We start from the raw sequence: 24,142 nt of genomic DNA, 5'->3' as shown, positions 1-24,142 counted from the left end.
CAGAGGCACAAACAAACACTTTTATTTGTAAAAACATCATCAAACCCTCGGCTCGCACCGAGCACGTGTTCCTCTCATCCATTAATTCTCACCACCAATCAAAGAGCGTCGGGTGACGCTTCACTGTGTTCACAGTGTTTGAGGAGCCCAAAACCGGCTACAGCCGAGTGTCCGGGTCTGTCTGAGCCGCTTCAATCTCTGAGGTCTGAGCAGGAGGTGGCGCTAGCTCTTTAGCATTCACAAAGTTCAGTCAGGGACTGGAAGACCACCCTGCTTCGTCACTGTGAGGGGTTAAACAGGGACCAGCAGAGACCAGCAGAGACCAGCAGAGACCAGCAGAGACCAGCAGAGACCAGCAGAGATCAGCAGAGACCAGCAGCATTAGACCTGAACAGACCAGGGCGTGAAGGAGCCAAGCTCTGGAGGAGGACACTGAACAGAGAAAGACACGGATCAACTTCAGTTTCTATACAGTCAACAGCTTCAGACTAATGTGCTCTCCCTTCACATGTGCTCTCCCTTCACATGTGCTCTCCCTTCACATGTGCTCTCCCTTCACATGTGCTCTCGCTTCCGTGTGCTCTGTCAAGTCTCAGAAGTACAGAAAGTGTCCATACCAGTTTGGTGAACCGGTCACAGCAGGCGTTGCGAATCCTCTCAGCCGAGGCGGGACTATCTAATCGAAACGGCCCGCTGACGCCAGACTCTGCCCGGGCGGCGGTGACTGCATCTTTGATGGCGTAGAAAACCGAAGCTGCCAGAAAAAGAGGAGGCTCGCCGACAGCCTGAGGAACAGCCGATCAGGAAGAGGAATCAGTTTTGTGATCAGCCTTAGCTGTGTGTTCGGGGTGTTTGGGGTGTGTTCGGGTGTGTTCGGGGTGTGTTTCGGGTGTGTTTCGGGTGCACCCTGGGCTGTCACCTTGGAGGAAAACACGGCCTTCTGGTTGGGAGCGTCACGCAGCAGCGACACCGTCAGCTGGGCGGGGATGTCGCCAAAAGCAGGGATCTTGTATGACCCTGGACCCCGAGTGAGGAGGACGCCCCGTGGGGAGTAGTGCAGCTCCTCCAGTGTGAAGAGACCCAGACCCTGCATGAACGCCCCCTCCACCTGAGGACACAGACAAACACCTGAAGGGGGCGCCACAGGTCGCCTCAACAAATCAGTCGACAGAGTCGTGGAGGGAAGGCCTCACCTGTCCCACGTCTATGGCTGGGTTCAGACTGTGACCCACGTCCATCACTATGGTGGTACTCAAGTTCTAGGATGGACACACACACACACACACACACACACACACACACACACACACACACACACACACACACACACACACACACACACACACACACACACACACACACACAGTTCAGGAGCAATGACTTGAAGGCTGCTGATGGTGTGTTGAGCGATGTTTGGATCTGAAGGACCACAGGAACACAGAAGGACGGACCAGAAGGAGGGGTTCTGCTTCTGCTTCTCACCTTGTGCGCTCCGGTCAGACAGTCCACCTCCACCTCAGAGCACGCCACGCCGTAGCTGAAGTAGTTGAACGCTCGGCCCGAGTTGCTCTCAAAGTCGTAGCCGATATCTGGAGTCCTGGTTGGAAGGAGAACAATCGGTCCGTGTTATTCTGACGAGGACAGACCAACCCAGGACCCCCCGCAGCCTCACCTGTAGAAGCCGTTGGCGCTCAGGTTGACTCTGTCGAAATACGCCGCTCTCACCTGAAAAACACGGAGGGAAGGCATTCAGCAGCGTGAGGGCGGAGACAATGTGCCAGGATCAAACGGGTCAGGGTTAAAGGTTTGTCATCTGCTGAGGTGAGACGCAGAAAAACACTCAGGTTCAACCGTCCCCTCTGCGCTCACCCAGTCCTCCCATGATCCTTTGGGGCTCTTGTCCTTGTACGGCTGCAGACGCGTGTTCAGCGTCTCACAGGCGTTCTGCACGGCCCCCCCGTTCAGGTCTGAAGACGCAGAGGCAGCGGTGGGACTGGTGTTGGGGACCGTGCTGGTGCTGGTCTCTGAGATGTGGATCTTTGAACAGGGGATACCCAGAACCCTGCTCGCTACCTGGACACACACACACACACACACACACACACACACACACACACACACACACTCAGATTCACAGCCTGGGAGCTGTCAACAGGTGAGGCTCTGCAGATGTACCTGGACCATCTTGGTATGGAGTCCCTGTCCCATCTCCGTCCCCCCGTGGGTCAGCAGCACCGAGCCGTCGGTGTAGATATGAACCAGCGCTCCGGCCTACGCGCACACACCACGCGCGCACACACACACACACACACACACAAACACACACACACACAGTGAGACCCGCGGGCGGCCCTCAGCCTGTCACACTCAGGTAACCTGGTCTCACCTGGTTGAGGAAGAGGGCGGTGAAGCTGATTCCAAACATGGTGGGGATCACGGCCAGGCCTCGTTTGGTCCATCGGTTCTGACTGAGGACACACACAGAGCCGGCTCGGATTTAAGCTCCACCCGCTCGCTGCTACCTGACGTTACCTGATTCTCACCTGTTGTAAAGGTCCACGGCGGCTCGTCGCTCCTGGTGTCTGGCGCGGGACAGACACTCGTCCCAGCAGCGGTCCAGAGTGATCTGGTCCAGGATCTGGTTGTAAGGTGTGGAGTCCCCTTCCACGCTCAGGTTCAACCGCCGTACCTGCGGGGGAAAAACACCGATTGGCTGCCGCTCACTCACCTGTTCTCCCAGCCCGACTCTACCTGTCCTCCCGTACCTCCTCGGCCGGCCTGCCCAGGCTCTGAGCCACGTCCGCCATCCAGCTCTCGCAGACCATCATGCCCTGCGGCCCCCCGAAGCCCCTGAACGCCGTGTTGGACGGCAGGTTGGTGCGGCACAGGAAGCCACGCCCACGCACGTTGGCCACACTGTACGAGTTAGCCATGTGGAACAGAGCGCGCTCCATGACCTGGACAGGAGCACCGGTTACAACGTCGTCGCGACCGCAGACGACAGACGACACGCCCCGGCCGCAGACGCCCACTCACCGACAGAGACAGGTCCATGGAGTTTCCGGCGTTGCTGTAATATGACACATCCAGAGCGAGGACGCGCCCGCTGCTCAGGTAGCCCACCTGGACAGGTAGAGGAGGGGGAGGAGACAACACAACTATCTCAGGTTAAACTTTCTGCGCTGCAGTTAGCTCCTCCTCCAGCAGGGGGCGGTGTCCCACCTTGTATTTTCCGTAGAAGGGGTGTCTTCCTCCTGTGATCAGCATGTCCTCGTCTCTGTCCAGCATGCACCTCACCGGCCTCTTCAGCCTGACCACGCAGAGGCCGTTTAGACGTGGCGTTACACGCTTCATTTACACATTTACAATAACAGACGGCCCACACGCGTACCTGTTTGCCGCCACGGCGACCACTGTCGACAACACGGTGGTCCGGCTCTCCTTTCCCCCAAAGCCCCCTCCCATCCTCTTCACCCGCACGACCACCCTGTTAGCGGGAACGCCCAACGCCTTCGCCACGAGAGCCTGAAGAAATCACACACACGGTCACCATCCCCGGCTCCTCGCCCTCTCTGCGTTTTTTCCAGGCCGGTTTGTTGTCACCTGAGTTTTGGAGGCAGACTGTGTGGAAACAAAGAGCTCCATCTCTCCGTCCTCTCCTCGGGGAACGGCCAGCGTCACGTTGGTCTCCAGGTAGAAATGTTCCTGACCGCCGATGTGCATCTCACCTGTCAAACCATCAGCGGCTCACCTGTCATCACATGCCTCAACATCTCTTTGACAGAAAACAGAGAGGCCGTCCTACCCTCCAGGATGTGGTCAGACTGTTCAAACCCCGCCTCCAGGTCTCCTTTCTGCAGCGTCCTGATTGGCTGATAGAAGGACCCGGCTGTGATGGCTTCCTGTGGATCAGACAGACAAAGGTTAGCGCCCCCTGCCCCTCTGGATGAATGCTTCTGCTACGGGTTTAAAGGTGTGACTGTCAGGGTCACAGAGGGGTCACAGGTGCGCTCTGTCACCTGGATGGTGATGATGGGCTGCAGCTCTTCGTACTGGACTCTCACGGCCTTGGCAGCCCTCTGAGCGTTGATCTGCGTGTCGGCCACCACGGCGCCGATAATGTGACCCACGCAGGTCACCTGCAGAGAGAATCACAACCCCCTTCATTCGCCAAGTACCACACTCGCTCTGAACAATTATTATTATTTTATATATATATATATACATATATACACACATAATGTAAAATAAAATAAAGACATTCAATTATTAAAGTCGTGCACTGAAAAGGACGCGGTGCAACGTGTGACACAGCAACAGAAAAACCGACCAACAGGAGAAACATGACAGTGCAAACAGGAGAAACATGACAGTGCAAACAGGAGAAACATGACAGTGCAAACAGGAACGGGAGCTGGAGCTGCTTTACCGTCCGGATGTCCTGACCGGCGTGTCGCTGACGCAGAGTAACGTGATGTCACGCATCCGTTCCCTGACCGGGCCATCTGATTGGTCATTTAGCTTCATACGCACCTGGTGTTTGGCGAGGACGGTCTCGTCGTATTCGATGGGTCCGGTGGCGTTGCTCCCGGGGATGTCGTCCGCAAACACGACGCCCACGACGCCGGGCATCCGCTCTGCGGCCGAGGCGTCTACGGAGCTGGGACACACGCCTGGTCAGACGGGAGGGGTGTGTGACAGTGCGTGTGTTCGGCAGACGTGAGAGTGCGCGAGTCTTACAGGATGTTAGCGTGCGCCTTGGTGCTGGTGACGAGGGCCAGGTAAACCTCGTTCTCGTACAGCGGCACGTCGTCGCAGTAAACCGCCTCCCCCGTGGCCTGCTTCAGCGCAGACAGGTGCATCATGGGACGGCCTACTGCGTCGTCCTGGCTCTGCCCCTCCGGGACCGCCTGCAGACATTTGAGGGGAGCAGTGTTTCAGAGATGGAGCCGTCTGCGGAGCACAAAGGTGAGAAACTCAGGTGTACCTGGAAGATCTGAACGCTGGACGGACTCTCCGGGTGATAACGCTCTGCGGCGCTCGCGCAGTCAGAGGGGACGCCCTCCACCAGCACGCCCTGAGGGTGACACGCAGGGTCAGGTGACGTCACACGCGCCTGAGGCTCACCTGACACGACGCGCTCACCTGCGCCTGGAGCTTCTGCAGCACGCTCAGGTAGAACTTGTAGAACAGGCTGAGGGTCAAAGTTCGCCGGTAGGTCACCATGCCTCCCGGCACAGAGGGGTCGAGGGTCATCTCTTCGGCCAATAGGGAACAGGCCTCCTGCAAAAGCTCCTCCCCCCAGCGCCTGATGACATCACAGATGGTCACTGTGCGTCCTCCCTTCCTGATGAAATATAACCACGTGTATTACCTTCCCAGCAGACCGTTGGCTGTCTTCTTTGCCATCGCCGTAGTTGCCGCCATGCCGCCGTAGCTCAGCCTCAGGTCCTCGACCGCATCGGTTCCGGGAGAGAAGGTGACGTTCATCGCTGCCGTCACGACGCTGATGTCGTCCTCGCGTCGAGGCGACTGTTTGAAGGCCGACACGAACTGAAACTGAGGACGGAGACGGCAAATGTCAGAGTGCGTTCTGTTCAGCTCTCTGATTGGTCAGAGCGGCCGCTGGAGCTACCTCCTTGCTGAAGGGGATCTCGATGGACAGCAGGATCTCCTGCGGTCGTAGAATGGTCTTTCTGTAACCCGTGAAGAAACCGTCGCCCATCCGGACTGCTCTGCTGCCGTCTGCAGGGTCAAAGGTCAAGGTTAGCTGTCGTGTTTACAGTTTCAAATGGTCGCTGGTGTCACACTTTGTCTGCTGCTCCGGCTGAGCGTGGGGCACGTCTTTAAACGGCGGCTCGTACACAAGTTTCAATTCATAAAAACACGTCTGTGTGTTGACGGCCTCAGACTTTGGACTTCGGGACGCCTCCTGCCCACGTGAAACGAGTAAACACACGTTGAGGAGTGGTCATCGTAACTGCTTGATCAAACTAAAGACATCGCAGTGAGGAGAAACTACGGCTGACCTTTCCAAAGAAAATGTAAATAAAGACCACGCCATCGGTCCCACATTTAAATCATCTCTGAACTTTGACCTCAGTGACAAAACAACAGTGCTCAAAGCGATTCCTGTAATTTCACAAGGGCAAAAACTGTGTGTGTGTGTATGTGCGTTGTGTGCCTGTTACCCTTATCCATCAGTGTCAGCTTGCAGCCAGCGGCCATGAAAACAGGGTTGAGGTCTGATATGGGGCTGGCGGTCATGATGTTTCCTCCGACGGCCTGCAGACACGAGGACACGATCGCAGCTCATCAAACCATCAGAGAGGCTTCGTTTCTCAGCCACGGCTCATTGACGCACAACTCTTCTCTAAAGTCGATCGCACGTTTCAAAGCGTTGCCGATCGGGACTCACCGCCACGTTACGAATCTGTAATCCAGCAAACCAGCGTAACTGTTCCAGGACGGCGAGGAAAACTTCCGTCTGATGAGGAGGAAGAGTGTTTACCGCTTGCTTCAACACTGCCCCCATGTGGCTGAGGGTGCATGCTGCACCAAAAACTATACCTGAGAACAAGGAGACAAGGTCCTTCACACAGCTGAAGACACAAAGAGGGAAAAGTAAAGGTGAGGGTCCAAACGCTCACCGTCCTCAGACTGAGTCACTCTGCTCAGCTCGGGAACGAACGCTGGAGCCAGGAGGACCGGGTACAGCATGTTCTTGAACTTCACCTCGATACCTGGACGCAGAAACGCACGCACAGAGCTGTCTCGTGGCACAGCAGATGGATGGACAGATGAATTAAATAGCGCCTTTGTCAACACTCACCTACTTCGGTGTTTCCAACCACCACTTTGGCCTCTGGATGCTCCCACTTCAGACGCAGAAACTCATCCAGACTTTCAGGCTGCAACCACACCGCTCTGTTCCCACGGAAACGCAGAGAGCCAGACCTCTGACCCTTGGTTAGAGACTGGTGGAAGCAGCGGCAGAAGGAGAGGTGAATGGTTCGGTACATATCAAACGGTTGCGTGGTTAACTGTGTGTGTTTGTGGTAGTTACCATGAGTTCAGGGGGGAAGATCACTTCCTGTGTGGGGTCGAAGGGTGCAAAGTCTGCTGGATCAAACAGAGACGCGGCGTCCTGTTTGAATCAAACAGCTTCGAGTCAGAGGCGCCCAACGTCTGCTTATACACAGATCGCGTGACAGGAAGTCAGACTTACGTCCCCCTCTGAGCGCTTCTCTTCTCGGCTCCCGTTGGTCAGGCAGCAGCCGTTCCCCTGGCCCCGACCTCCGCAGCAGCCCCCGTCCTGAAGGAGACAGACTCGGGATTAGCGTCAGCCCTGAGCGGGACTCTTCGACGTGTCGCAGACAAAATGTTTGCGGTCAGGACAACTCCGCTCTCACCGCAGTGAAGGTCTTAAACCCCTCCAGGATGGGTCTGTATCCGGTGCAGCGGCACAGATTTCCTGCAAAAGAACAACAAACATGCTCTAACCGGGTTCGGTTTTTAACGCTAAACCCCAACAACCCCGGATCCAAAGTGTGTCTGCCGGACTCTGTCGGTACCGTGGAAGGCCTCCTCTATGTCTGCCATCCTGGGTTTGGGGTCGTTTCTCAGCAGAGCGTACATGGACATGACGATGCCCGGGGTGCAGAAACCACACTGAGAGCCGTGAGCCTTCGCTATTCGCTCCTGGGGAAACACACACGCACGCACATTCACCGCGCTTCACTTTGTAGCTCTGTGACCACCCTCCCATCAAGCCTGAGAAGGGTGAAGCCAGCAAGGAGTCTTACCTGCACAGGATGAAGTTTCCGAGCCACGCTGCCGATACCCTCCACGGTCGTCACGGCAACCAGGTGAAGAGAGCAGACAGGAGCCAGACAGGCATTCACGGCGCAATGACTGGATGACAGTTCAGGACCATTTACAGCAATCACACTGAGTCATTAGCTGAGAGTAGGGCTGCAACTCATGATTATTTAGTAATTAACTCAATCAATGAATCGGAAAAAAAAAGGTAAGAATGTATAACAGTAAAATTGGCAAGACCAAACATGCGTGTTGTTTTATTAGATGACTATTGTTTACTTAATGATAAATACACAAAAAACAACATATTTTAACATAATTAAACTGACCACATAACAAGGATCGTTCTCTGTCAGTGACGTCATCTACAAGCCCCTGCCGCCATTTTGGTGGGTAAAGGATGTACACAATAGGAGTAAGCAATAGTGGTAAACGGAGATGCAGTGCGGAGCTTCACGATTTTACACCATGGTACAAAAACAAAAGCCAAACGAGCGGAAACCATGTCGAGATAAACTGACGAAAGATGCCAGAGAAAGACATTTTTTTTAGAAAATTTCAACAAATAATATTACTCGGTGCATTAAGATGCACTGCGGCGTTTGCGGATGTGACGTCACCTGACAAAGACCTTTAACAAAGTAATATGAATGTATTGTCACTTAAAGAATCAACACTTTGGGCAAAATAACAGAGAAAATATTGTTATCTCTCCAGATTAAAAGCTCGGTGGGCCAAAAAGGAAAATAAATTAAAAAACTTTTCCTCAATCTTTTCACTTTCAGGTCAAACAGTTCACCCCCTCTGCCCTACCTGCTGTAGCTGCTAGCGCTAATGCTAGCGCGAATACTAGCGCTAATGCTAACGCGAATACCAACGCTAATGCTAACGCGAATACCAACGCTAATGCTAACGCGAATACCAACGCTAATGCTAACGCGAATACCAACGCTAATGCTAACGCGAATACCAACGCTAATGCTAACGCGAATACCAACGCTAATGCTAACGCGAATACCAACGCTAATGCTAACGCGAATACTAGTGCTAATGCTAACGCGAATACCAACGCTAATGGTAGTTTAATGAACTCTTGTTTTTCAAACAGGATGACGAATTAATAAAAACACCAAATAAGTCCCAACACACATGCCATGAATTTCACAACATATTAAAGGAGTGTACGTGACATGTTGTTGCTCCTCACCTCCCTGTTGAGCTCCCTGGCGTCATTTCACTCGGACTGCCGTGCCATCCGAGGTCACTTTTCCCCAATTAACACGCTGTGTGCTTTAACTCAGCGTGAAATAAAACTCAGGAAATGTTTGCACGGCTCCTCCGGCTCTGCCATTATTCGCGTGTTTTCCACCTGCGGCCCAGCGTCTCCTCCGCCACGCGGTTCTGTTTACATGTGACGTATACAGCCCCGCAGCCCAGGTGAGATACACTCCAGCCCAGTAGGCGGCGGTAATGCACCTTCAGCTAGTTGCCAACCGCTAAGTAATCCGACTAAAAGCAAGAACACAAACTAAACTGAAGCCAAACTAATACACTCGTAGACTTATATATGAACGCGTGTTTGTATATATCTATGAACGCAGCTATAATGCAGCACAAAAGACAGAATATAGAGTAAATACGTCGCTTCGTCATTTACCATTGAACGGTTCTGAAGCCAAAATTCCCCCGTCACATGCGCCGCAATCGGCAGCAGCTGCGCAGCTAGAGTCTGCGCAGTAGAGACTGTGAGGGATTCTGGGAAAATCTGAGTGGAGCGGGGTGACAAAAATAATAAATATATATTTTTTCTTTCGCGAGTCTAATCACTTCTTGACTCTACCACCTGTCATATTTTACAAATAAATAACAATGGCAGCTGTCAATCATCGTCAACTGTGGCGTAACACCTCGTGTTTAATGTCTTATGAGTAATGAAAACGACACTTTTCTGAAAAAAGAGGACTTGGATACAAGGCAGACAAATGATGTGTTCAAACAACCTGACAACCACACGTGAGAAACATTTCTACGAGGTGTATTTATTATCTAAAGTTTAACCACAGGTCATCTGGAATGACCAGACACCTGCAGCAAGCCACCAGGGGGAGCAGTTTCTGTGGCGATTTCACTTTGAGCCGAGCGAGATGACGTCATTGTTTTTACAGTCTATGCGCTGCACAGTGCATTGATCATTGAAAAACATCCACGCCTCTATTAATCCACTTTATCCATTCCTCGTTGCAGCCCCAGTCTCACACGCACGCACGCGCATGCACACGTATACGCACACGCTTTTAAGGATACAGCAGCTGCTGAGTGTGTGTTTGGTATTTGGACAGCATCACGGTGCACGCTCCACAGCCACCCTCAGCACAGCCCAGCTTTGTTCCTGTTAAGCCCACTGAAAACACACACACACACACACACACACACACACACACACACACACACACACACACACACACACACACACACACACACACACACACACACACACACATAACGCATTGAGTCACAGGATCACTGACAGCGATCTTCATGCTTTGAATCAGCTGTTCTGACATCTTATCATCTCAGCCAATCAAACAGCAGCTTTCCTGGGGCCTGCACCCTCAACAGAAACACATCATCACAGCCATCACCTTCGGCCTGCTTCACCTTCTCTGGGTGCAGTACATCGTTCTGTTTATTATAAAATGGGAATTTCAGGATTTAGAAAATGTTGACATTTTATGCCCTCCTGTGGACAACAACTGTACTGCAACCTTTATTCCAAGAGCTGAACTAATTCTAAATTTTTGTGGACTGAAGCTGCTTTTAGTATTTTCTCTTTGCTGTTCTGACATCTTATCATCTCAGCCAATCAAACAGCAGCTTTCCTGGGGCCTGCACCCTCAACAGAAACACATCATCACAGCCATCACCTTCGGCCTGCTTCACCTTCTCTGGGTGCAGTACATCGTTCTGTTTATTATAAAATGGGAATTTCAGGATTTAGAAAATGTTGACATTTTATGCCCTCCTGTGGACAACAACTGTACTGCAACCTTTATTCCAAGAGCTGAACTAATTCTAAATTTTTGTGGACTGAAGCTGCTTTTAGTATTTTCTCTTTGCTGTTCTGACATCTTATCATCTCAGCCAATAAAAGAGTAGCTTTTCTGGGGCCTGCACCCTTTAGGAGTCCTAGGAGAGCCTGGAAAGGTCCCTGGTGTCAAAGGATGCTTTAGCAGCTTTCATCAGGGTGCTCCAGGACCCAGTTAGCCTATCGAAAGGTCCTGAGATATGAGATGTTTCGGAACATCGGGGCAAAATAAAATGTTAGAGTCTGATTTGAATAAAGTGGTTAAATCGATTTGAATCATCCTCTGAGAGTGAACTTTGATCAGCGGATTTTATCAGACACACGTTCACTGACCTCGCAGTCACTCATCCTGTTTCTGACAGCGCCAATAAACCAAACCACCAGTCATATAACACCAGCAGCTGGCTTCCACACAGACTACACCTGGGAAAGTCAAGGAGGGACACCAGCCGAGCCGGGACTCCAAAATAAAAGAGGGAACCTGTAGTTTAGGATATGTGTCAAAGCCTTTTAGTGACCTGAAGTTTCAGAAGATGACTTAATGATGGCCCTGATGCAGGGTGTGAGGCCTGTGTTTCTCTGGTTTCTGAGCCAAAACTTTGATTAAAGTCTGTCACCAGAAAGCTACCCTCAAATGTCTGATTCAAGTCTCTGATTAAACCTAGTTACCACGTATTCATGCGGCTTCGCCGTGCTCTTTAACATCACCCTGTGCTAATGTCTGCGTGTGTGCATGCCTACGTTTCCTCCTCAGGTACGTCAGCAGGGTCATCTCAGGATCTGCATTTCTCTCCACGATCTGCACAACATAGACACAGATTAATATTAGGATTAAAAGGTTTCTGACATTGGAACCGTGTGTGTGTGTGTGTGTGTGTGTGTGTGTGTGTGTGTGTGTGTGTGTGTGTGTGTGTGTGTGTGTGTGTGTGCTGGGGTAAATGATGGACACTAATGTGACTGTGTGTTGACGCACTCTGCTGGTTTTGTCATGAAAGCAGGGAAGTGTCAGAGCTTTATGAAGCGTGACCGTCAAATGTTAACCTGACACTCTCGGCTGAACTCTGACTCTTCAATGATTGACAGCTTTCTGTTCCACAGGTGTGTTAATAACACATTACCTGCTCTAAAGGGGAATCTGGAGCCATTCCATCCTGGGCTAATGTACAGATTAACACACATTACTGGGGATCTGAAACCTTGGATTTGGTTAATCTGACAGAACAATATTCTGCAAACAGAAAACGTTTATGTGATATGCAGAGTCCGATTCCAGCGTTTAAGGGTGCGACGACAACAAAAAGGGAAAAGCTCTCATCCGTTTCTAACTGCTCTGAGTCGCCTGTGAAGTGTCTCAATCCACATTTTGTTCTGCATTCTCATCTCTGCCCCAGATCATCACGTGCCCGTCCTCTTCCACGCTCGCTCTGTTTGTGCTGTTCAAAGTGTCAGAGTTTACGACCCCGCTGCAGCAGATCACTTGACTGCGGTAAAACTCCACCTGACACTGACTTAGTCTGACTAGGGTGATATGTTTCCTGACTCTGAGTGACGGCAAAGCATCTGTCTGAATAAATCAGATGGAGTTTGATCTGAATACACTCACAGTAGAAGGTGCAGACACGGTGTGGATAAATATAAACATGTATGAAGACACACGGAGAAGCTGCCAAAGGTCACATTTGAACAGGAAATGAACCAGTTTTACCTTCTTTCCATTCACAAAGAAGATGAGCTCATCAGACCCAGACCCAGGCCCGGTCTCGCAGTCTGCCTCGGTCCCGTTCATGCCCCTCATGTCTTCGTTCCTGTGAGTGCTCTGCTCGCTGTGCGTCTGTGAATCTGGGCTGAGGAGGTGGACTCTGTGCAGGGAGGTGTGTCCTTCAGGGACCCGTAGGAACAACCAGCTCCTCCTCCCCTTAAAACACAGGTAAACAACCTTACCTGGAGTCCTGGACCAGAGCTGATGGCCTTTCAGGTGCCCCTAAATCCACAACCTGCACTGACCCACCCTCCAAGAGTTTTTCACCAGCCCCTGCTCTCTCTCCCTGTCTATGAGGACTCTGGTTCTGGCTGAAACAGACCTCGTGAAGGACTGACCTGCAATACCCAGTGTGACCTTAGACCTTAGATAAGCAAAGCATTGACGCCCCTTTGTAGACCAATTATTCACAGCTATGCTTAAGCCTCAAGGTCAAAGGTCAGATGATCGACTCACGCTGTGTCGATTGGTTCAGGATGCTTTCAGTCCCATTCCACAAATATACACTTAAACACATCAAAGAAACGTCAACACGGACAAACGAACCCTCACAAGTATAAAAACACAAAACAAAACACTGAAATCACAGGATGCAAACAAACCACAACAACAAACGAGAAAAACAAACACAAGGACATCAGGAGAAGTCACGTTTGATTCCCAAACTTGTACTCTTTTTATTTTTATTTTACAAATCTGTGTGTGTGTGTGTGTGTGTGTGTGAGTGTGCATGTGTGTGTGTGTGTGTGTGTGGTTTCCCAATTTGACATCTTTTATGTGACTTTCTTTTTCGGTTTGACTCGTGGACTCAGATCCTTATCTGGATTGTTCCAACCCCCTCTTGGTCTAGCTCTTCCAGTCTAGACTGGGTCAGCGGGGTCATCGAGGTCTGGTAAAGTCAGGCTGGTCCAGGTCTTATCCTCTCCTCTAGCTCCGTGTTTAACGTGTGAAACTAACATCAGAACAAATATTCAGAGCTCAGGGTCAGAGCTTCAAATCCACCAAAACGCTGAAAAAACACGCGTGTCAGAAAGACAGACAGAAGCATCTTCTGTTAGTTTATTCTTCACCATCACGTCTTTGCATCACAGCTGATTTTATACGTAAAGACAGGTTTTCTCTGGGGTCAAAGAGTTTTCACCTAATCCACACCAGGAGGATCTACTCCCTAAAGGGTTAAACTCTCTGCGTCAGTGTGAGACAAGCGCTGCCTCTACCAGCTGGAGAGTTATCGGCCTCAGTGGTTACTTATAAACCTTCGACAAGCCTCACACAGCCTCACTCTGTCTATGAGAGGCCCTAAATCTGTGAGACGATGGATCCATGAACAGCAGACCGTGTCCCCGCCAGTCCAACATGCAGGATTTATTGTCACCGCCTCTGCAGAAGAAAACACATCCTCTCCCAATCCTGAGAAACCATCAGCAGAACAGCAAAAAGTTCAGTTCAGAGAAAGCTGCAGCACAAAAAAAGTTTCCGTCCCTCAGGTGAGTCAACAAATCCATCGCTCGGCTTTTTGCGCAACAGCTCCTCCTGCTGGTCGCTCCGGTAGTTAAGTCTACAAAGTTCACACAGCCTCCAGAGGTAACAACCTAAACTGCGGCGGCGCTCAGCAGCGTGACGCCTGACGTGTAAAGAAACGGCAGATGTCCAGCCGCTGCTACGACGCCTCCACCAGGTGAAACCCTCCGTTCTCCTCCATCAGCTTCTCCCTCTTACGGGCCTGAACCAGACTGTAGACCACCGCCCCCAGCGTGTTCCTGGTCATGCTGAAGCCCCGCCCACCACCACGCTCCAGGAAGCTGGACCGCTCCTCACGACTGCTTACGAAAAAAGTACGAACCTGGACAAAGAGACGTGATGATGATGCTTGTCGCTAAACTCTGTGAGGTCATCACAGGTGTGAGCTTCTCCTGCTTTGTGTTTCCCGCTTACCTTCCCGTGTCGCTCGCTGATGCCTTTGATGTGGATGTTCCCTCTGAGCTGCCGTAGGAAGCCCCGCTCTATCAGGACCAGGCTGGTGGACTCTGGGACCTGTGGGTGAGAGTGGGGAGGAGGTTTTAGTACCAGAGGTGCTCTGAGGGAGACACGCCTGCTCAGACAGACGCCGATGCTCACCTGGATCCTCCCACTGACGCCCGTGCTCTCCATCCTGCTCGCCATGTTCACCGTCAGACCCCAGATGTCGTACTGAGGTTTGGTGGCTCCGATTACGCCTGCGATCACCGGGCCGTGAGCGATACCTGCAGGTGATGTCACAGGTCAGAGGCGGCACGGAGCGTGCTCATTAAACACAGAAGAATCGGGTCCGTGCTCGTACCGACTCTCAGCTGGAAGTTGTTTCCTGTGTGCGCGTTAAAGTGTTTGAGCGTTTCCTGCATGGCCAGAGCAAACAGCACCAGCTCGCTCAGGTGATGCCAAACGTCCTCGCACTCCTGGACCCAGACACAAACAGAGCAAAGCATCGTGGTCCATCAGCAGCGTGTGTGTGTGAATGAGCATAAGCTTCATTTGATGACCTCCCACAACTCACCTGTCGGTCAGGTGAGAGACCAGAGGCTGCCATGTACGAACTGCCGATGGTTTTAATCTTCTCCACCTCCTGAAAGAAACACTCATCCAGCAGCTACGCACAGAAACACACATTCACCATGAACGCACTGTTTATCTTAACACGTGTGTTAGTGTGTGTTTGTGTGTGTGTGTGTGTGCGGTGTAACCTCATCAAAGTCACTGATGATGTGGTTGAGGAGGCGGAGACACTCGATGCGCTGATGGACGAGTTCTTTTTGCTCAAAGAAGTCAGAAAAACCGGGCAGAGAGGCGAAGAGGACGCCCACTCGCTCGTACGACTGAGAGTACAGCTCCTGAAAACACACACGCACACGCACACACGCACACGCACACGGAGAGTAAACACCTGAGTTATGGTCACACACCTGGACAAACCTGTTGACAGGCGGCGGGTACCTCGTCGCTGCGGTCCCTCTCCAGGAAATGCTGTGCCACGTGGGCGGGCAGGATGTTGAGCAGCAGACACTCGTTGTGCTCCCTCAGCTCCTTCATGTCCTCCACTTCCTTCCTTGCCTGCAGACGCCACAGGAAGTCCAGCCGCGCCGTGGCCTCCAGCTACCCACGAAGAACAACAAACACTCATCATCTCTCGGAGGGTTAGGGTTAGGGTTAGGAAACACCCGACGCTTCAGCGCAGCCGATCCAGGTGAACTCACCTGCCTGCTGTTGTAGAGAACCACCGCCACAAACATCACCATGAGAACGACACACACTCCGTTCCTGCACAGGTGATGAGACCTGAGGGACACACAGACGTCACGTGAACATTGGACTGACCGCGACGTCGGAGAGCGTCTGCGGCGAGCCTGACGGTGAAGCCGGCGTGTCTGTGAGGTCACCTGTGCGTCTCTATAAGGTAGGTGTAGAGAGCGGCGGCCAGCAGGAGGACAGCCAGCTTCAGCACGCAACTCAACCTGAGGAACACGGCGCAGGTAACCATGGCAACGACACCGCTCAGCACCATGTACTTAACACAGAGAGAGGATCCGATCAGCTGACGACGCCACGAGAAGATGGCGGGGAGGAGAAAACAGGATGTTTGTGCACAAACTCACCTCTGGGTGTGTGCAGATGTTGATGTCAGGCCAGGTGGAAGGGGGCGGGGCTAAAATGGAGTCGCTGCTGTTAATTTGAGACTCTGACGAATCGCACCACAGCTGGTAGGAGGGGAGGAAAGGAAGAGAGGACGACACGGGAGAAAGGAAGCAGAGGGCAGGAGAGAAGGGGAGGAGAAAAGGACGGTCAGAGGCTTCTGCGCTGAACCACGCGACACAACAGACCGACCCCGAGCTCGGCCTCAGGTCGGCTTCCCAAACAGCCTCACACTCACCACGTCGGAGGACGCCACGCCAAAGTTGATGGCGATGGCGGTGAGCGTGAGCAGCGTGCGGCAGTACTTTGTTTCATGAACCCAGCAGCAGAGCGACTGCAGGGGGGCGGGGCAATGCTTAAACTCCTCCCCCAGAGTCAGCAACAGGAGCAGAAAGTAAACGGCGCCACAGAAGACAAACTGAGCAGCCATCATCAACAACCTGAGCAACAAGAGCGAGACAGGTGTGAGCACCAAACAGAGAGGCAGGTAAACAAACACGTAAACAGACAGGTAAACAGACAGGTAAACAGACAGGAAAACAGACAGGTAAACATGCAGAGAGGTAAACAGACAGGTAAACAGACAGGTACACAAAGATGGAAACAGACAGGTAAACAGACAGGTAAACAAACACGTAAACAGACAGGTAAACAGACAGGTAAACATGCAGAGAGGTAAACAGACAGGTAAACAGACAGGTAAACAAAGATGTAAACAGACAGGTAAACAGACAGGTAAACAGACAGGTAAACAAAGATGTAAACAGACAGGTAAACAGGCATACAGGTAAACAGACAGGTAAACATACAGGTAAACAAACATGTAAACAGGCAGACAGGTAAACAGACAGGTAAACATGCAGACAGGTGCACCTGGGGGCGGGGATCAGCGCCTGCACAGCCATCAGCAGCAGCAGCAGGATGAAGGAACACACCATGTTGGACTTGAAGAGCTCATCTCTCATCTGGGCGTACTACAGACAGAAAGAGAGAGGGAGGACGATCCACGGTCACGTGACCACTCGCCACACCTGGCCGTAAAGCTGGCCTTCTATAGGAAGCGAGGTCATCACCTTTCCTTCCATCTGGGAGTCCTTGAACACCTGAGTGAAGGTGGTGATGTGCTCCTTCCTCATCCTCTCGCTGCTCCGGACCTCGATGGCCTGACAGATCCTCTTGTTGACCTCTCGTGACCCAGACCTCTGTGCTGCTATCTGATTGGGCAGCTGGGTGAGAGAGCCGTTTGTGAAGGTGGCGAGGATCTACAGCGAGCCATAAAGGACAAAAAGTGATGAAATTTAAACCCCATTTTTTCTGGAAGCTCAGACTGGTGTTCAACTCTTTCCATTCTTCTCACAAAGTTCATGCCCAAGATGTCTCCGAACGGCAGCTCGGCGCTCCACGTCGTCATCTCGTCGTAACTGGGACGCCTCGCTCTCGGTGGCTCCGCCTCGTCTCGCAGCGCCGGGCGGATCAGGTACGTGTCGATGTTGTGTTTCCTCAGAAACTCGTTTCTCTCTTGCCCGTTTCCGGCCTCCGTCTCGTAAATCCCTCCCAGACAGTCCAGGGTGGCCTGAGAGATGTGGATCCGCCTAAAACCAGACGACAGAGACACAGTCAGCCGATCAGACACGAGCAGGGACACTGTGAGACTTTCTGTGCACGGAGATTACAGTCTGACCCCGGCACTCCAGCAGCCTCCAAACTGTTGGCGATGTCCACGTCCCAGCTCCAGATGTCAAACTGCCATTTCTGCAGACCCAAAACCCCGCACAGAACCGAGCCAGAGTGGACCCCGATCCTCATGTCCACTTCTTGCTGCATCTCCCGACGCACGTACCTGAACACACAAACACACACACACCTCGCATCTCTACACAGCCCTGTAGCAGTGTGTGTGTGTGTGTGTGTGTGTGTGTGTGTGTGTGTGTGTGTGTGTGTGTGTGTGTGTGTGTTTGTTGGTACCGTATGGTGCTGATCATGCTGAGTCCCATCTCCACACAGCACCGAGCGTGGCCCCTCTGAGGCTCCGGGACCCCAGACACACAGTAATAACAGTCCCCTAAGATCTTGATACGCAGACACTGGTGCTCCTACACACACACACACACACACACACACACACACACATACACACACACACATACACACACACACACACACACACATACACACACACACACACACACACACAGTCATTATGACAAACAGACAATTGATGACATCACAGTAACATAGTAACCACGTGACCTCGGCCAGCCTATCGAAGCGTCCAAACAGTTCGTTGAGGGTCTTGACGAGCTCCTGAGCCGACAAGATGAGAGACAGGGAGGTGAAGCCGATGATGTCAGCAAACAGGATGCTGAGAGAAACAAAGAGAAGAAGGACGAGTCAAAGGCCGTTTGTGAGTCCGAAAGTGTCTCAGATAACCAACGCACACACACACACACACACGCACACGCACACACACACCTGACATCCTTGTAGTGGTGGATGTAGATCTTGTGGAACTGCTGAGGCAGCAGGTAGTCGTCCATGGAGGACATGTCTGCTGTCATCTCCAGGACCAGGAAGCGTGGCAGAATGGACATGACCAGACGCTCCTGGGAGCGCAAACACAGTGACATCATCAGCACACCTGGACTCACCTTGTCAGACCATACCTACAGAGTCTGTCCCTGTACCTGTCTGTGGTTCTCCCTCTCCAGCCTCACTCGTCCCTCGATGCAGCGTCTGGTCTCTAGGAAGGACTGTCTCTGCGTGCGGTCAGACAGGTAGTGAATGAACAGACCTGCCGTGTTCATGGCCAGGTACAGCAAGGCTTTGGACAGCACCTGGACAGGTAACAAACAGGCGCAGACAGTGACAACATCTACTGAAATGAGGAAAATACCTGAGAGCTTTCAGGCCACCGCACCTTAGTGACAAATGCTCGGTCGCCGTAGCGGCAGCAGACGTCCAGCAGAAGGTGCAGGGTGGATGTTGTCGCCCCGGCGATGATGGACCAGAGCAGGGGCAGGGGCAACAAGGTGTAGGTGGAGAATAGAGAGAAGAAGACGTACCAGGAATGATCGCTCTCCTCCCAACTGAACACACCCACCAACACCTGCGTGGTCTGAGAGAACCAGCTGACCACTGACAGGTACCTGAGACACACACACACACACACACACACACACACGTCAACACAGGTGAGCTCACAACCGAGGCGCGCACACAGACACGTGAAACGGTAACACCTGTAGTCTGGTCTCATTTGGTCTGACTACATTTCTCAACACACCTCAGCCACTGAGGTGACGACATCACTTCCTTCCTTGTCAGCGCGAGCACAAAGATTCCCACCCACAGGATGACCGACAGGCCTGCCAGCCAATCACAGGCCACGCCCCACCATCCGGACGGCCAGGTGAGCATGAGGACGAGCAGCCGAGTCAGGATGTCGATGACATTTGTGACAACCAGCGATGTTCTTCTCTGACCCGAAGAGAACTGCTGGTACACCTTCTCCAGGTCCGGAGACCTGGGGGCGGGCGGGCGAGGACAGGCGAGGACAGGCGAGGACAGGCGAGGACAGGCGAGGACAGGCGAGGACAGATGAGGACAGATGAGGACAGATGAGGAGTTTGTATCTGTGTGTTTAAGTTTGTATAACACACACACAGAGTTGTGTATGGTAAGTGTGGCTGTGTGTGTGTAGCTTTACTTGAATGTGTGTTGCAGAGCGGGAATGAGGACGCCTCGCACCGTGGCGCCCCTAGACACAAAGAAGTCACCGTCAGTGAGCCCGTCCCGTGTCAGACTTGCCGGCACAGAAATTTTGGGTGTGGTGGGGTGGACGCGAGCGGCCGACGAGCGCCGTTTCTGCCAGAAGGCTCCACGAGATGCTTTGTTACGAATCTGCCTGTGAGAACAAGGCGCAGGGGGAAAAAGTAGGGTTAGGGAAGCAGAAGCGGAGGACAGGAAGTTGCTGAAATACATCACAGTGCCTACCTGTTGATGTCAGCGATGTAGGCGTCGGTCACAGTGATGCGGTGCCTCCCTCTTTCCAGCCCCCCAGCGAGCCTCAGCGAGTACAGGTTGTGCTGGTCGATGATGTTCCTGACCGCACTTTGCCACAGAAGCTGCTTCCTCCTCAGGCCAGGGGCGGGGCTTATGGCGGCGCTGACGCTGATGTCAGTTCTAGGCCGTGCAGCTTCACAGTCACCGTTCTCCTTCACGCCACATTCAGCAACGTCCATGGTTAAGACAGCGGAGCGGCCCGTTTCTGCTGCGACCTGATCGGCAAACGAGGATTTTAAAATCAGCCACAGACACAGACGCGGAGATCGGAAATGATGGCTGCACAAAGGAGGACTGCACTGATGACTCTGGATGGAGGTAAACCCTCTGAACAGGGGACAGGACTGTGTTCTTAAAGATGCACCTAATCCAAGTGGACTGCAGGTCTCTGTCCTGGTTTAACCCTCTATACCTAAAGGAGGTCAATCCTGGGCCTGACCCTGCCTGGTGCTGTCACCTCAGAGGCAGGTGTGTGAACTGGAACAGGTGTGAGCTGGGGATGAGGATGGTTTGTAGTTTCCTTGATTGTTTTTTTTTCCCACACTTTAATCACACACGATGTTGGAGCGAGGGTTCTGGGTGCGCGCAGTTTCAGTTGCCCACTTAACTCATCAGATTGTCTCTTTGCCAAAATGCCTAAAGGCCTCTGGAGCCGAACACCTGGCGCTGGGCCGGCTCAGAGGCAGGTTTCAGGGTCAATCCAATCAGGTTACAGCACGGTGGCCTGCTGCTTCCTCTCTGACACCTGAGAGAACAGGAAGTTGATCCGTGTTTTTCCTTCAGTATCCAAGAAACACCTCTGTCCTCACTATATGTCTGTGTGTGTGTGTGTGTGGGGTGGGGGGTGGGGTTGGGGGGGGTTACAGCTTACCTGATGCAGAAATGAAAAGTGTGTGATTGAGGAGAGGAGTGCGGCTCATCCCTTGCCCTCTCCCTGTTCCACGTCTTTATTTCTCTCTGCTCTGGGTCTCTGCTTTCTTTAGCCTTGTGTCTGTATTGTTCTGCTGCGCTTCATCTTCATCCCTCTCCGTGTTGTCCTCCTCGTCCCGCTCTCTCCACTCTGTCCCGGAGGTGTCAAAGCTCCAGCTTTGGATCCTGTTTTATGCTCTGCTTCTCCCCCAGCCTCCACCCAAGTGTTAAAAAGTAAGCATGTTAATCCTGAACTGGGAATTTCTTTAAAATTTTAAAAAACACATCCATCGTTGACAATTGTCCCAGAGGTGTTTGATTTTGTTTCTTTGATATTTAATCCTTGAGATTCAAAAGAAGACGATACACACGGCGCTTTTATTTACCTCCACATGCCAGAGATTCGTCGGAAGAGTCCATCAGAGAGGTTGAGGTGTTTCAGGTGCTCAGGGCTAAGTGTCCAAATCAAAGACAGCTTCTGTAAAAGGAGCAAACAGAGAGCTGAGCACAGATAGAGAGAGGAAATGAGGAGGAGGAGGAGGAGGAGGAGGAGGTGGTGTGTGTTAATCCTCACGGGAATCCCTGAAACAGAGAGAAACGGCTGCTCATTAATCGGACGGATTAAGTGTGCGCTTTCAGGTCCATGATGGGATTGGCCCAGGTCCAACCAGGTCACACAGTGGTCTGTGTGTGTGTGTGTGTGTGTGTGTGTGTGTGTGTGTGTATCTCTCTCTGTCTCTTTCTGTCAAACTCACAGTCTTTGAAAAAAAGACAGACATACACAGGGTTAGTCTCTTAAAAAAACTCACGAGCATAACACACTGAGATACTCAACCTGCGTGAAGTTGCCCCCCCCCTAACCCTAACCCTAACCCAGCACAAACGATAATTTTTTCTGCACAAACCAGCACTAACGTAGCACAAACGATTGAGACTATTTTTATTACCTTTGAACAATGTCTGGGGGCTGAGTGACGTCATCCCATAATAATAAACTTGTTATATCTTAAAAACTAAAGCAGCACAAACGATATTTTTTCTGCACAAACCAGCACTAACGTAGCACAAACGATTGAGACTATTTTTATTACGTTTAAACAATGTCGGGGGTCTGAGTAACGTCATCCCATAATAATAAACTTGTTATATCTTAAAAACCAAAGCAGCACAAACGATATTTTTTCTGCACAAACCAGCACTTACGTAGCACAAACGATGGAGACTATTTTTATTACGTTTGAACAATCTCGGGGGGCTGAGTCACGTCATCCCATAATAATAAACTTGTTATATCTTAAAAACCAAAGCAGCACAAACGATATTTTTTCTGCACAAACCAGCACTTACGTAGCACAAACGATGGAGACTATTTTTATTACGTTTGAACAATGTCGGGGGGCTGAGTGACGCAGATGGATACTCACGTGCTTCCTGTTTACGTCGGTGACGGCGGGAATCAAGTGGCACGCGCATCCCTCCAGCAGGCGCTGCTAATTACTAAACTCGATTCAGCTGTGCCAGGAGCAGCGGCGGGAAAACCGGAGCAGCTGCTCGGAGAGTTGAGGGGGATAAGAGCGTCACTGCAGCCATGTTCAGCACATTCGGTGTCCGAAGCAAGAGTGGGAGGCATCTATAATGAGGTACATTTATCCCCTTGAGCGGAAGACGTTGAATTTTTAGCTAATTGACCATGAATTTCGTTATTTATTTGGTAAAGCCTTGTACTTAACTACCGGTATGACCCCGGTTCGAGGTCTGCGTCATAATTCCTACCACATTATACAAACTTAGACACATTAGAACCAGTAGGCCACGTTTTTTACAGGATTTAGGATCAAAAAACCATACATACGGATATTGGCTTAGCTAGCATCCATTACGGTTGTTGAAAAACTTTTAACTTGTGTGTTTTTAGACCTCCGTCTGTAAAAATCATCACAAAAACGACTGCACTCGATAGTACGAGAGCTAATTGATCAATAGCAACTGAAAACAACTCAATATTTGAACTTTAAAAACATTGTTGAGGCAACTGTGAGTGTGACCCGCTTTACCGAGACTCGGTCATATCAAAGCATTGTCGGTATGCTTATCAATAGCTCTTTGAAGAGCTTATTGACAGTGCTTGTTCTGGCGCGTGACTGCTGACACAATGAAGCCCGCGAAAGCCTCCATCATTGTTCTGGAACTGACGTCGGTCCGAAAGGACCCGGATTTCTGAAGCCAGATAAGATGGACAACGCGAGTGACGGAGCATGAATGAATGAATGAATGAATGAATGAATTTATTTCGAACATGCAAAAAGAAAAAAAAAAAAACAGAAATAGGTCTTCACCATAAACAAACACAAGCATACTAAACGTAAAAGAAAAACGAAGACTGCAGCAACAACCTGCATGTGTTACATATCTACATGCTCGAAAAGGAGTAGTAAGAAGTTAAAATTATTTAATCCTACCCCTTTTATCCACACCTCCTACGGTGATATTTTAACTTTTACATATTTATACTTTTCATACACAGTCACATAACATTTCCCTTATATGATACTTAATTTCTGTATATGTTTTTTTTTTTGTTTGTTTAATTTTCAATTGGCTCTCTCATTACCGCCCTGGGTCAAACTGCTGTTCTTCATCCTGATATTTATTCAAAAGGTGTGTTTTAAATATTCTCTTAAATATGCCTATAGTTTTACTTTTCTTTAATTCATCTCTCAAACTGTTCCACATTTAACCCCTGATATTGACAAACACATACTTTTTAATGTTGTCCTAGCATGGTGTATTTTAAAATTCAGCTCCCCTCTTAAACTCTAACCTCCTTCTCTTTCTGTAAA

At 51.1% G+C, this 24,142-nt stretch overlaps 2 protein-coding genes across 2 annotated transcripts; both read right to left on the bottom strand.

The window, feature by feature from the left end:
* Nucleotides 1-295: 295 nt before the first annotated feature.
* Nucleotides 296-9,557, bottom strand: xdh (xanthine dehydrogenase). The gene is given in 34 exon segments (XM_074664771.1): nucleotides 296-432; nucleotides 618-785; nucleotides 920-1,108; nucleotides 1,194-1,259; nucleotides 1,483-1,597; nucleotides 1,673-1,725; nucleotides 1,870-2,073; nucleotides 2,176-2,271; nucleotides 2,387-2,468; nucleotides 2,544-2,689; nucleotides 2,766-2,957; nucleotides 3,037-3,123; nucleotides 3,223-3,310; nucleotides 3,392-3,525; nucleotides 3,604-3,798; nucleotides 3,801-3,902; nucleotides 4,020-4,139; nucleotides 4,534-4,660; nucleotides 4,741-4,910; nucleotides 4,988-5,077; nucleotides 5,146-5,308; nucleotides 5,375-5,559; nucleotides 5,636-5,745; nucleotides 6,192-6,285; nucleotides 6,419-6,570; nucleotides 6,651-6,743; nucleotides 6,833-6,977; nucleotides 7,067-7,147; nucleotides 7,229-7,315; nucleotides 7,413-7,474; nucleotides 7,575-7,701; nucleotides 7,806-7,914; nucleotides 9,029-9,317; nucleotides 9,479-9,557. Coding segments are annotated over 33 exon segments (3,909 nt in total). The 5' UTR covers nucleotides 9,055-9,317; nucleotides 9,479-9,557; the 3' UTR covers nucleotides 296-381.
* A 4,280-nt stretch (nucleotides 9,558-13,837) lies between these two features.
* LOC141785914 (adenylate cyclase type 8) lies at nucleotides 13,838-21,859 on the bottom strand. Its single transcript, XM_074664524.1, has 24 exons — nucleotides 21,265-21,859; nucleotides 20,325-20,608; nucleotides 20,038-20,235; nucleotides 19,615-19,854; nucleotides 19,249-19,477; nucleotides 19,016-19,165; nucleotides 18,804-18,934; nucleotides 18,582-18,693; nucleotides 18,297-18,424; nucleotides 18,013-18,171; nucleotides 17,689-17,923; nucleotides 17,405-17,593; nucleotides 17,205-17,305; nucleotides 16,570-16,771; nucleotides 16,295-16,396; nucleotides 16,079-16,206; nucleotides 15,896-15,977; nucleotides 15,636-15,794; nucleotides 15,386-15,532; nucleotides 15,199-15,291; nucleotides 14,986-15,100; nucleotides 14,784-14,908; nucleotides 14,601-14,699; nucleotides 13,838-14,508 (listed from the first exon to the last, which is right to left on the bottom strand). The coding sequence occupies exons 2-24, from the start codon at nucleotides 20,570-20,572 to the stop codon at nucleotides 14,326-14,328; spliced, it is 3,555 nt and encodes a 1,184-aa protein (XP_074520625.1). The 5' UTR covers nucleotides 20,573-20,608; nucleotides 21,265-21,859; the 3' UTR covers nucleotides 13,838-14,325.
* Nucleotides 21,860-24,142: the final 2,283 nt, after the last annotated feature.

This window comes from Halichoeres trimaculatus, unplaced genomic scaffold, assembly GCF_033239565.1.
Source record: "Halichoeres trimaculatus isolate MK-OKI-2021-1 unplaced genomic scaffold, fHalTri1.1 fHalTri1_scaffold_24, whole genome shotgun sequence".
In the NCBI taxonomy this organism is placed as follows: domain Eukaryota; kingdom Metazoa; phylum Chordata; class Actinopteri; order Labriformes; family Labridae; genus Halichoeres; species Halichoeres trimaculatus.
The sequence above is the reverse complement of the archived record's forward strand: the minus strand, read 5'-3'. Positions and strand labels throughout refer to the sequence as shown.